The 14,080-nt window shown below is 40.3% G+C and overlaps 1 protein-coding gene across 5 annotated transcripts in view; it reads right to left on the bottom strand.

Moving 5' to 3' along the window:
• The window catches only part of dpp6a (dipeptidyl-peptidase 6a), a 474,280-nt gene that overhangs the window by 29,275 nt on the left and 430,925 nt on the right, over nt 1–14,080 (bottom strand). For all 5 annotated transcript variants that reach the window (XM_059524369.1, XM_059524368.1, XM_059524372.1 and 2 more), the window contains 4 exons: nt 10,635–10,758; nt 4,471–4,509; nt 3,819–3,926; nt 1,823–1,914 (listed from right to left, as the gene is read on the bottom strand). In XM_059524369.1, coding sequence (XP_059380352.1) covers nt 1,823–1,914; nt 3,819–3,926; nt 4,471–4,509; nt 10,635–10,758 — 363 coding nt within the window. The remainder of the gene's footprint in view (nt 1–1,822; nt 1,915–3,818; nt 3,927–4,470; nt 4,510–10,634; nt 10,759–14,080) is intronic.

Consider the following 14,080-nt stretch of genomic DNA (forward strand, 5'->3'; position numbering starts at 1 on the left):
CTGCTCTGATAGCACACAATGGATCTGCAACAAAATTTGAATCTTTTACATTGTACACAGTTCAACTGTCCCAATACTTATGCTCACATCAGATAGTGGGATGAACTTTAAAAGTACTTTCCTTTTTATTTGGGAAAACATTTATGTGTTGAAACAGGTAATAATAAACTTCTGTATATTATGTAGTTTTGTCTCATATTCATATTTGAATCATATTTGCAAATGTCTTGACTCCAAAGCAAACAGCAATTTTGTCTTTATTTTATTATTTTTTATTAAAGTTAGACATTTGTAATGATGAATTAGCAATTTAGTACATTTAAAATAAATTAAGGTTACACTTTCTTTTAAGGTGTCATTTTTACAGTGTATTTATATATTTAAGTACTGAATAAGTAAGGGATAATCAATGGTTTAGAGTGCATTAAAGGATTTTAAATGCACGACGACATGGAGGCAAAGAACCACTCGACGCAAAGTGCTTTTAAAATCCTTTAATGCAAGGCAAACTATTTATTATCCTGCTTATTCCATGGTTATTTGCAAAGTTATAGGCAAGTTAAAACTAGTATTGCTCTTTGCAGCACAATATTTGACTAAATGAGTAAAAATTACTTTTTAAATAGGTAAAAAATTATTTTCATCAGTTACGCCTCGTTATCTCTAGCATTCTGCCCACTTCAAGTCAGACACAGAGATGAAATTTTGTGCATTAAGATCACATTTATTTGAAAGAATTATGGCATTTATTTGAAATAATTATCGATTGAGAGAGAAAGACAGAGAGAGATGACAGTTGTGTGTACGTTACCTGCATGCTGCGTCTGTACGTCTCTCTCTACAAACAATTAATTAGGCTACTTCAACAACAGGGATTATACACCTCGTTGCTAAGTAATATAAAGTAGCGATCTAGTATCTAGGCTATTTTATTAATACAAATCGCAGGGAAGTGTTGACAACAAGTTTATGTGCGATCTGCAATCTCTGATACTCTCTCTCTCTCTCTGTGTATGCAAATGATGTGTGTGTGTTTGTGCAATTAAAGCAGAGCATTAATATAGAACGGTGATTAAACTGACTTGTTACTACCTGTGCATTAAACGGTTTTACTGCATACCTGCCAACCAATCAGAATCCAGTATTCAGACAGACCATGGAATAATATGAATTAACTACAAATACTTACTAAATGGTTAGGGTTAGGATTAGGGTTTGGCTTAGGGTTACTTGCATGTAATTATGCATAATTAATTGTAATTATAATAGTAAGTACATGTAATGTGTAACAAGGATACCTTTAGATACAGTGTTACCTATTTAATCTTTATATGTATTAAATAACAGCACAAATTAAAATTCTTTACAACTGTTTTAGTATGCTACTAGTAAATGTGCTATAAATGTGTTAAAAAAACAGTCATAAAAGCATAGTCCCTTTAAGTACATTTAAGTGGCCTTTTATTTCATTCACATTTCATTATCTGCATAAACTTTCTTTTCTTTTAAATATACTTTAAATATTTGAAGTATAAATGTTCTTTCTTCTGTTGAAGAAACAAGAAGATAACTTGAAGACTATTTTGTAACCAAACAGTCGAACAGCACATTTACTTACACACTATTGAAAAAATACTAACTCAATGGCTTATCTCAAATATTTGGGATAATGTGCACCAAACATACATTGAGATTAAGGCAGACAATAATGTGAATTGAGAGACTATATCAGCTGTGATTTCATACTATTTTTTAAAAAAGGCCAATTTTTATGAGAAATTAATCATTGATGTTCAGTTTGTGTTGATAATGGATGGCTCACATTAGCTGGCTGTCCTCATCATATGCAAGAACCTGCGTGACATCCCAGTCTCCTGATGTGATGGATTGCAGAGTATCTGTGCTGCTGTTGGGCTTTATGAAGAAAACATATTAAACAGACATCACTCATAATGAATGGGTCACAGTTTTTTGAATAAGAGAACAGTATGCTCATCAATACAATATTTAAACACATATAAAATAATATGTGTCATTTTACAAATTAAGAAGGTAGAGCATGTCACAGTTTTCAGCTGATTTGCCCATGATTGCCAGCAGAGGACACTGTGTGGTTGTAGGCACATGGCTTCTGTTGTGAGTGTTGGGTGCCATGTGCTTTCTCCCGTCTATTTTCTGCCCCTTCCCATCTTGCCACCTCATTATTGTTTCAGTGGGTTCACCTGTGTCTCCCTCATTACCCTCCTCATTTGCTCCCTATTTTTCTCTCCTTGTGTTTGCAGTCATGTGCTTCTTATGTTGCCGCATGTGGTCTAATGTCTAGTGTTAATTTCGTCACCTATTTTTAATTTAGTCTTAGTCTTAGTCTTGTGCCAAATGTCCTTGTTAGTTTTAGTCATATTTAGTCATTCACATATCTTTTTTTGTTAGTCAAGTTTTAGTCGACTAAAAGTCTTTTAATTTTAGTCTAGTTTTAGTCAAAAAAGAACTCAATATATTTTAGTGTAGTTTTAGTCAAAATGTTTTTTGTCTTTTTTTAAAATAACACATTATTACTGAGATTATTACTGATAAACATTTCAGTAAAAAAAGTGTTTCACATATCTCAAACATTGGTTAAATGTCATAATTACCTGACAAAATACACTTGTTGAATGATTTTTGTTGAATGCAAATGTTAAATGTGTCTGGTTTACAATTTCTGATTTAGGACTCGAGCTTGACTGCACATCACATGTTTTACTTTATTGATACTGCTAATCGTAATGCAACGGACCGGTCATCAGGACATAAGACAAAGAGCCTGCGCAGCGACAGGAAATATGATTTAACACAAAAAGCTTGCCTAGATGGTGGACTTGCGCTCAGGATTTTATTTATTTATTTTTTTTGAGCGGCGTGTGCGGACGAATTTATCTACGCACACACTATTTTATTTCTTGATAACAGACCGCTGCTAACTATAACACACTGTTGCCATGAAAAACAAACAGAGCGTTGCCATGAACACACAGGATTCTAACCGTAGAGACGGAGCGCACTATTTTCTTTAGCGGATTCAATACAATCGTTTAAATCAATAAACTCCTTTTTAAATCATAATTTTGTGTCAAATTATTGATTTATTTGACCCGATGACCGGTCCGTTGCATTACGATTACATGCAACAATAATGCATGTTAATTTAGTCTTAGTCAGCGTTTTTGGACAGTGTTGCAGTCTTGTCATCGTCTCGTTTTAGTCATGAAAAAAAAGGTCGTTGACGAACATATTTTGTCTCGTCTCGTCTGACAAAATTAACACTACTAATGTCTCTGTGCTCCTTGTTTAAGGTTTATACCTAGTTTATATCTAAAATATTGTAATGTAATGCTGGGTAGGAAAGAAAACACATTTGAAACTAAGTATATTAGTTTCAATATTTTGAAGATTATTATTATTTTTTTAATGTATGTTTTGACTGGGTAATTTCTGTTCAAAGACTTAATCTTGATGTTTCTGTGTTCATTTTTCCTGTTTATGTTTCCAAGGATGATCTCATTAGTTTCGCATTAATTTATCATCTATTCAACCATTTCTAGTCTAGTTCTAGATCTCATTAAGACCTGTGTTTTTCTGTAGTTCAGTGTTTGTCCTTTCTTGTCTTTATGTTGGTTATTTCTCCTGTTTCTGAGTGTTATGTTTTTTGGAATTGTGCAATAAAGATACTGCTCTAAACTCACCTTTCATGAACCATCCATGAATCCTTTATATATGAAAACAAATAGTAAGCCTTCTATCAAAAAGATTAAAACATACCCAATTGCTGAAGCATGTACCTGTGAGATGGACATGGAGATGTGGAAGAACTTCCCTCTTCCTCCCTGTGGGATTGCTCTGGTAAAAAACAGCCTCAGACTGTCTTTAGAGAACAGCGGCTCTTCATTCTGTTTGAGAAATGTAACTCTAAATGATCATTATGCCATACCAGCACCATCATTACTGTCAACATTGTGAGGTTCTCCTCGCATGGCAGTGTTTCATCATTTGGTTTGCTCTTCAGAGATTAATAATTACTGAATTATAAGACCTGTGGGAGCACTAGAGAATGTGTTCACACCACAGAGCGGTCGTATTTCTCCAAGCAACACCAAAAATATCAAAACCATAACAACATATATTAGAATGCGAATTATTATGATAATGCAGCGCATATGTAATAGTGATTCTGAGCCCTCAGGCTTATTTCTGCAGGAGCCGTACGATCCTTTATTCATGTTATTGCAAAACATTTCATATGGCAACTTCCTTCCTCTGGCAAAAATAACAGACATGAAAAACTAATCAGGAAAAACAATATCAGCTCAAGCACAGCACTGTGGGGAATGTGATAAGACAAAACATCAAACGTCCTCGACTATTCAAAGCTGTTACCGTTGACAAACACTGACATCTCATAATTTTGTCTGGGTGGAAGAAGTTAATGCTCACCTGTCTGTGTAGCCACCCCTCACTTTCATCTTCATGTTTCTGAAAAAATAAAAATAACATGCAGTGAAACATCACAAGAGTGCAGAATCTAGATTTTGGCTATGTACGAAATGAACGGCCGTATATTTGGCATTCTGCTGAAAGTTTAATGCAAATGGAGATATCTATATGGATATCTATAAAGAGATTAGTGTTAATTTTCGTCACCTATTTTTAATTTAGTCTTAGTATTAGTCACTTGTTGAATGATTTTTGTTGAATGCAAATTTTAAACGTGTCTGGTTTTCAATTTCTGATTTAGGAGACACATTCACAAATGATTAACCTGATCACATTTTTTTATTTTATTGATACTGCTTTTAATCTTAATGCAAAGACTGGTCATCGGGACATAAGCTGTCATGTACAATAAAAGAGCCTGCGCAGAAATATAATTTAACACAAAAAGCCTGCCTAGACGTTGGACTTGCGCTCAGGACGAATTCTTTCTATGCACACACTAATTTATTTCTTGATAACAGACCGCTGCTAACTATAACACACAAGTATCGAGCCTCTTCCTTCGACCTAGCATGTCGTCGTCGCTCGTCACTCGTGTTCGCTTCAGGTGTTGTGTGTTCAGCAGTTTCGTATTGCAGCCACAGGCTGGCAGCAACAGGAGTATGAGACCTGTAACTTGAGCAACAGCATGGAGCAGCGAACTCGTTCTGAATATTTTAAAGGTGTAACAGCTGATGAAAAAGCAGAGACGATTGTAGACGTCTTTTTTCGTTAACAATAATGCAGGTTAATTTAGTCTTAGTCAGCGTTTTTGGACAGTGGTTCAGTCTTGTCATCGTCTCGTCTTAGTCACGAGAAAAAAAGGTCGTTGATGAACATATTTTGTCTCGTTTCGTCTGACGAAATTAACACTAAAAGAGATGTCTTTTAAAATGATGGCAGTTAATGCCTATAAAAATGGCTCGTAGGGACAACAGTGAGTTAAAAATAAACCCCACCTCCAGTAACATGCAGCACAGGGGGTGAGGCCATGTTGTGTTGCTTTAGAGAAGAGAAAGAGAAAACTAGGGGTGCATGTAAAAATATATTAATATATGAATCGCGAGTTTCAAAATCAATGTTCTAAAGCAGCGGTTCTCAGTCCTGTTCCTCACATCGTCCATGCTCTGCATCTATCTCTCTCTCATTCAGATCATCAGCTCAGCTCCAACAATACATAGCTATGAGAAGCATTAAACATGAACGCGCATGTGGTTGCCGTACTGTATTAAAGCTTTAATCAGGATAAAACCGTATGTTAAAACCTAACAGAAGCAGCATTTACAAATAACAGCTTATCTAAAAGTATGAGACAACAACAAACAAAAACAAACATACCATTAAAAGCTGTGCTTGCACAGGTTCTGCGAGATCCTCTTCACTAATATTCTCTGGGTCTCAAACTGAGAAGCAACATAGATAAAGCCACTGTTTACAATACAACCAGAGTGCATAAGCTGGGTTGAGGGGATGGATGTTTAGACGCGCACTAGAGGCGGTTTAGCCAATCACAACACATTAGACCAGCCAACCAATCTGAGCCCATTGTGTGTTTCCGAGGGAGGGGCTTCATAAAAGCAGGAAGTTATAATCGTGTTTATAGGAGAAGGAACAGAGCAGTGTGGAATAAAGTTAAATTATGTGAATAAAAAAAATAATAATAATATATATATATATTTCTTTTTTTTACACTATGGGAACGCATTCAACGTGATCAAGCTCTGAAGTACAATAGATAGGCGAGACGTCACGGGTAGGGTGATGTAGCTACCAGAAAGCATAAAAGCACATGCGGCGAATACAGCAGCAGCTTGTGGGAAATGAGTGCTCGCAGTGATGCCGGATGTAAGGCACTGCGATGCAGCATCTCGTTCCCTCGGGGAACCAGGGTTACATGTGTAACCTAGAGACGCTTCCAACTTGAGTTGCGCCGAAACGCTATGCGAAAGAGTATGCCCACATAGCCTAGTGTGGAAGAGCACAGCTAGGGCGAGAGAACAGAAGATCCCAGAGTGGCTCGCCTATCGAGTCCAAAGAACCTGACGAATGTTAGGGGCGTGGACCAGCCTGCCGCATTGCAGATGTCCTGCATAAAGACATCTGCCAGAAAGGACTTAAAGGCTGTCAGAAATGTCATCCACAATCCACCGACTGAGGGTCTCTTTAGTAGCAGGAAGACCTCTCTTGGGGGAATCATAGCACACTAACAGTTGGTCCACCCTTCTCCACAGGGCAGCTCTGTGGACATATGCTCACACTGGACACACACAGTTAAGATGCTGCTGGTCAGGCTCCCGAAAGGGAGTAGGTCAGAAGGCCTGGAGTATGACAGGCCATTGGATAGAGGAAGGATCTTTAGATACATAGCCTGGTTAGAGAAATGCTTTGGCTAGACTGGGGGCAAAGTCTAGGTAAGAAGGGGCCACTGAGAGGGTCTGCAAATCCCCAACTCTCTTTATGGGCGGGGGTGAACTATTGTTCCCCCCACTTGAGAGAGGAGGTCCCTCCTGATGGGAATCTCCCACGGAGAGTTGTCGAGTAGGAAAACCAGGTCAAAACACCTTACTTGGCCAAGCCAGAATGAGGTCACTAACAGTAAACTGACCCCGTCCCAGTGTACTCTCTACAGAATTCCCAGGAGCAGAGCAATCAGGGGAAAGGCATACAGACGAAAACCTCAGCCATGTCTGCACCATGTGTAATTGCGACTAAAGTGAGGATTAAATCGATCCGAGCAGGAGACAGATATCCCTGCATTGTGTTTGAATCCCAAACCACACCCAGATAAGTGGTTCTCTGTAGTAGAGAAATCACACTTTTCTTGGCATTTATGCTTAACCCCAGCCCTTTCATGTGAACAAGAATGACATCTCGATGCCGAACTGCCATCTGCTCTGATTGAGCTAATATCAACCAATCGTCAATGTAGTTGAGTATGCGGATGCCCTGGAGTCGCAGAGGAGCCAGAGCAGCACTTGGTGAAAGTGCGGGATGAGAGTGCAAGACGGAAGGGAAGAACTTTATAGTGGTAAGCTTTGCCCCTAATAGCAAACCTCAGAAACTTCCTGTGTTGGGGAAGGATGGAGATATGGAAGTATGTGTCTTTTAGATCGATAGTGACAAATCAGTCTTCAGACCTGATCTGAGACAGAACTTGCTTGATTGTGAGTCAAAACTTCAGTCACATGACTGATCGGTTCAATTGACGCAGATCTAAAATAGGATGCAATCCTCCATCCTTCTTTGGAATGATGAAGTACCGTCTGTAGAAGGAGATCTGAGTACCTCGATGGCCTCCTTCCTCAAGAGAGTGTTTACTTCTTGTTCCATTACCAGAGTCTACTCTGGGCACACCAGAGTGGGAATGAACCTGTTGAAACGAGGCTGAGGAGAACCGAACTGAATGAGGTAGCCTCTTTCTGCAATTTGCAAGACCCATTAGCCGCGTTTCCACTGGCGAGCTTAAACCGGGCGTGCTAGTGCGTGCCAGGGCCAGTCGCGTTTCCACTGTCACTTCCGGGGCCAAAGCGGGCCAGCTGGGGCTAGAGGAGGGGTTATGAACAAAGGCGGAGTTTCTCCGTGTCTGGAGAGCTTCAGTGCGGATCATTTCAGAAAGATAACAGCGATATAACTTTAGCATTAAAGACTTTTTAAAATCAGTTGAGTTCAAAAATCACTCTTACTCAGCAGCGAGTGTTTGAAATAACTTGATCCGATGTAGATTATAATCACTAAACAAGGCACAAATCTTTATAAGCGATGCAAAAGGTTATGCACGCTAAACATTAACGTTACCATAGTAAACATGGTAAATGCAACCAGGAGAGATCAGACATCAGCTTCTTATTCTCTATCACAACTGTGTATTTATTTAACATATTTTATCTGTCATAAGTCTCGTCTCGAGAGTTTAGCTCCACGTAGCATATCATCAAAATATAATAATGATTTTTGTTCGGGAGCGTCTGCACTGCGGATCATTTGAGAACGCTAACAGCTATAACACCAGTATTAAACACTTTTTTTAAATAAGTTGAGCTCAAAACTCACTTTCAGTCAGCAGCGAGTGTTTGAAATAACTTGATCCGATGTGGATTATATTCACAGTTAAACAAGGCAGAAATATTTTAAGCGATGTAAAAGACTATGCACGCTAAACATGTTACCATAGTAAACATGGTAAATATGACCGCTTGAAGAAATCAGACGTCGGTTTCTCACGACCACAATCGTGTATTTATTTAGTAACTTATATCACAAGTCTCGTCTCGAGAGTTTAGCTCCACGTTGCCTATCATAAAAAAAATATAATAATGCTTTTGTTCAGGAGCTTTTATAAAAATAGAGATATTATCATTAATTCTAAATGTGACATAGGCTACTGTGGCTACAAATAAACAGAAACAGACCTGACTGAATAAGCAGGCTATTTTCATAAGCGTTAAAAATAAATAAATAAAATAGAAATAAGTGTATTTATGTGTGATTAATTCTGAGTCCTGATAAATTAAATCATTATGATCAATGTATCTCTTATTCTATAGTTAAAACATCGATGCTTTTGAGTTTGGATATTTAACAAATCATGCAAACAAACAGCCACTTTTATCATGTTCCTGTGTGATCGCGCATGTTCCAGTGATTTATTTCTTATTAGTTTTCTGATAACTTCTCTTTGTTGGTGAAATGATGAGGTTGCATGACGTTGTACATGAGAGGCGTGTAAAGGGCGTGTTATATGTGATATAAGTTACTAAATAAATACACGATTGTGGTCGTGAGAAACCGACGTCTGATTTCTTCAAGCGGTCATATTTACCAGTGTTTTAGTGACGCACAGCAGAGCTTCAGGCCCTGACTGTGGAAACCCTGCACTATTCTGGCCTCGGTGCTACTGGCCCGCTTTAAGCCCTGGCTCGCACTGGCCCGACAGTGGAAATGCGGCTATTGAGACCCATTTGGCAGAAGTTTCCTGACCGTGTACCCCTTGCCCACCAGCACATTTTATATATACAGTACAGACCAAAAGTTTGGACACACCTTCTCATTCAAAGAGTTTTCTTTATTTTCATGAGTATGAAAATTGTAGAGTCACACTGAAGGCATCAAGGGCTATTTGACCAAGAAGGAGAGTGATGGGGTGCTGCGACAGATGACCTGGCCTCCACAGTCACCGGACCTGAACCCAATCGAGATGGTTTAGGGTTGAGCTGGACCGCAGACAGAAGGCAAAAGGGCCAACAAGTGCTAAGCATCTCTCGGGGAACTCCTTCAAGACTGTTGGAAGACCATTTCAGGTGACTATCTCTTGAAGCTTATCAAGAGAATGCCAAGAGTGTGCAAAGCAGTAATCAAAGCAAAGGGTGGCTACTTTGAAGAACCTAGAATATGACATATTTTCAGTTTTTTCATACTTTTTTGTAATGTATATAATTCCATATATAATTCCACATGTGTTAATTCATAGTTTTGATGCCTTCAGTGTGAATCTACAATTTTAATAGTCATGGAAATAAAGAAAACTCTTTGAATGAGAAGGTGTGTCCAAACTTTTGGTCTGTACTATATATATATATATATATATATATATATATAAAATGAGGAAAAAAGAGTGCTCTCACCATAGCAATGATAAGTCAAATGCCTAAACACTAGAGTTTGCAGTATGTCAGTAATACGCTGATATGAATAGCAATAGTGCACTTTAAAGACAGAGAGTAAAAAATAAACGCTCAGTGTTCAAGTGATCTGCAAAACTTCTAAATCTAACAATGTATTGGCAAATGGTTAATGATAGTGATTTCCTTGTTTATGTGATTCACTTGCATTTTAGAGGGTTGGTCTTTGTTTTTTTTTGTTTTTTTATTCAGTAAAACAGTAACAACGCAGTGGAGTAAGCAATCAATGATACTGTGACCTGGCAACCTCCATCTATTAAAGTACTGTTCATGTGAATGCACGTCATTGGTTTAAAAAAAGGAAAATAATAAAACCTATAGAAACCTATAAACCTATAAACCCTAGAAACGGTCACTTCACTGTACCACACATTTCCACCTTCCTTGTGGAGTGTAAAATGCCCTTTACAGTACACTTTGGAATATACTTCTCAAATCCAGGCATACCTTGGTGCAGACACCTGTTGTGGCCACACAGAGGGTCAGGATGGAAATATTCTGGGCTCGGTTCAACCAGTTTACAGCCAGTTTCGTGCTTGTGGCCCACTTCACCATCGTCACATAGTACTCGCTGTAATATAGATAAGAAATTATTCTGGCAGAATCACTATATCCAGTCACTGGGTTTGCAATGAATCTTTAAAATGTCTTTGAAGACTTTAAATGCCCATTCAACAAATTATGTATATTTTTATTACATTTTCTGGCAGATCTGATGATATGTTCAGGTAGGGATATGTAATATCAATACCATATACATTACAGGCTGATCTTTTTGTCATATCGGGTGATATTGGATATTCAGCTGTACACTTTAGTGTACTTCAAAACTTAAATTACCTTTGTTGTACCTTATTATTTATTTAAAATATAATAATAATAATAATAATAATAATAAATTATTATTTACTTAATTTTCAGCAAATCTCTACATGAATATCAATTCCCCGCCATAACAAAAAAATCACTGCCCCTAGTATGTTATGGTGATAGATAGATAGATAGATAGATGGATGGATGGATGGATGGATGGATGGATGGATGGATGGATGGATGGATGGATCTATCTATCTATCTATCTACCTATCTATCTATCTATCTATCTATCTATCTATCTATCTATCTATCTATCTATATATATATATGAGATGGGAGGAAACTATTCATTTGAATCCTTTTTCATTTGCTCGCTTTTTTTGTTTGTTTGTTTACTGAACTATAGAGCTTAATATATAGAGCTTGAAATATGGAGCTAAACCATGACTTAAATGACAAGATGACGAGATGACAACAAGGTCAATACACTAACTGTGAACAATAAACAATAACTGTGAACATATCAACATGTAATATTGTTGGCAATAAAAGACAAGACTAAAATGCATTAACAAAAAAAAAAAAGTCTTGTTTCGGTTACGTACGTAACCCTCGTTCCCTGATGTCGAACAACATATGGGGTCTCACTTGGGAGGCCAATAATCTCTGAGTTTAAGAGAAAACGCCAATGAAAATTGGCTAGTGGATTTAACATACCTGAGCCACTCCCCTTGCCAACGGGTATAAATAGGGCGACAGGTGCATCCACTCATTAGGTTTTATGCTGAGGAGCCGAGAACGTGTCCCGGCAACAGCAACCGGTTCAGGGTTGTGGCATGGGGACATAACGTCTCTGTTCCCTCCATCAGGGAACGAGGGTTACGTATGTAACCGAGACGTTCCCTATCTGTCGGTCACTACGAGTTATGTCGAACGACATATGGGGTCCTATGGAAAACGGGAGAACCTGAACACAGTCACAACCCTGTGGCGCTGCAATTGTCGACAAGCCCTGGCGTGCCACAAAAGCTATGCTTAAGGTCGTAACCTTCCCAAAGCCCCGGCGCAAATTGTAGACACTAAAGACACTTCCCATAACACCCTATGTACTTGCTACATCATTAGAAGAATTGCATCTACGCTAATATTTGTCTGTTTTTCTCTTATTCCGAGGTCACCGTAGCCACCAGATCCAGTCTATATCCAGATCAGAGGGTCACTGCATTCACCCGGATCCAGTACGTATCCAGACCAGATGGTGGATCAGCACCTAGAAAGGACATCTACTGCCCTGAAAGACAGCGGAGACCAGGACAACTAGAGCCCCAGATACAGATCCCCTGTAAAGACCTTGTCTCAGAGGACCACCAGGACAAGACCAAGGGAAACAGATGATTCTTCTGCACAATCTGACTTTGCTGCAGCCTGGAATTGAACTACTGGTTTCGTCTGGTCAGAGGAGAACTGGCCCCCCAACTCAGCCTGGTTTCTCCCAAGGTTTTTTTCTCCATTCTGTCACCGATGGAGTTTCGGTTCCTTGCCGCTGTCGCCTCTGACCTGCTTAGTTGGGGTCACTTAATCTACAGCGATATCGTTGACTTGATTGCAAATAAATGCACAGACACTATTTAACTGAACAGAGATGACATCACTGAATTCAATGATGAACTGCCTTTAACTATCATTTTGCATTACTGACACACTGTTTTCCTAATGAATGTTGTTCAGTTGCTTTGACGCAATGTATTTTGTTTAAAGCGCTATATAAATAAAGGTGACTTGACTTGACACGGGTTTGCCCTGAGGGAAACCTTACCATGGAAGAATACACATATGGGATTACCCATAGGGAATCAAGCTATATGAACACCTAGCCCAGTACAGGGGCTGACCGGAACTCCGGGCATGCTAACACCAGTACTGGGCCTGGCGACAGACTGCTCCGCCAAGTCTGACTGCCGAGGGTGCTGGAGGATGCTCGACCAGGGTATGCCAACTGGGGAACTCTACCGGGAGAAGAAAGGCGCTCACATCCCTGTGTTAGGGGGAATGGTGCAGCAAGCGTGACACCCAGCCAGCCCTTCCCGCCAATTACCTGTTACCCAACACACGGGAAGAAACTGGCTCTACACAGAGGTTGTAAAACCTCGCAAAGGTGTTGGGTGTCGCCCAGCCCAAAGCTCGACAGATGTCTGCCAGAGAGGCGCCGTTTGCCAGCGCATAGGAGGAGGCCACACTCCTGCAATCTCCTCGCGCAAGAAAGAGGTGTCCTGGACTGCCACCGAAGTCTCAAGCACGCCATTGAACTTGGGAGGTCGTCGGGCGAACTGAATCACGTAACCGAGTCAGACCGTCCGAATGAGCCAGCGTGATGGGTTGGGCAGCGCAAGCAACGCTCCCAAACTCTGTACAGGTGGCACCAAAGGGACAGTCGACATACCCGCAGTGGTGCAGCGATGGGGAGTTGTGTCGGATGGACTCCTCGTGTTCCCAAAGGAACTGGCCAAAGATGCGTGGAGATGCGTTGCGTCTCCGAACCGCGACCTCTTGACTGCTGGTGAAAGGGAGCATCATGGGTGAGAATGAGGAGGCAGTGAGTCGCTCATCGTCAACCCGCGAGCCTTGCAACTTGGAGGAAAGGGAAATTGCTCTTTTATGAAAAAGTGGGTGCCGCTGGCCATTGGACCAGCGGCGGAACGGAAGAAATAAAAACTGTGGATTCTCCACTCGGCCCTCCTCCGGGGGAAGGAGTGGTGCTGTCTCCGCCAGCTCCTGAAGAGCAGTCTTCCACATCTCTGAGTTGCCCAGGGCCGCTTAGTCGTCTTCCTAGAGGACTTCGCAGCCTGAAGTGACACGGGGGGGGTGGGTGTGGTGCCGCTCTCCGGCGCAGGGCTTGACGCGCTGGCCTCGAAGAACTCTCAGCACGGGACGGAGCTGGTGTGGAGGACGCAGGGGGGCACCCAGTCTGCTGTTGTTCTGTCAGGAACTGCTGGGCACAGCCCCTGACAGCATCGCTACACAGGACAGCCTGGGAGATGGGAGCGTTGAGAAAGTTCACTTTGTCAACGTCTCTCATA

This window comes from Carassius carassius, chromosome 35 (genome assembly GCF_963082965.1).
Source record: "Carassius carassius chromosome 35, fCarCar2.1, whole genome shotgun sequence".
Lineage (NCBI taxonomy): Eukaryota > Metazoa > Chordata > Actinopteri > Cypriniformes > Cyprinidae > Carassius > Carassius carassius.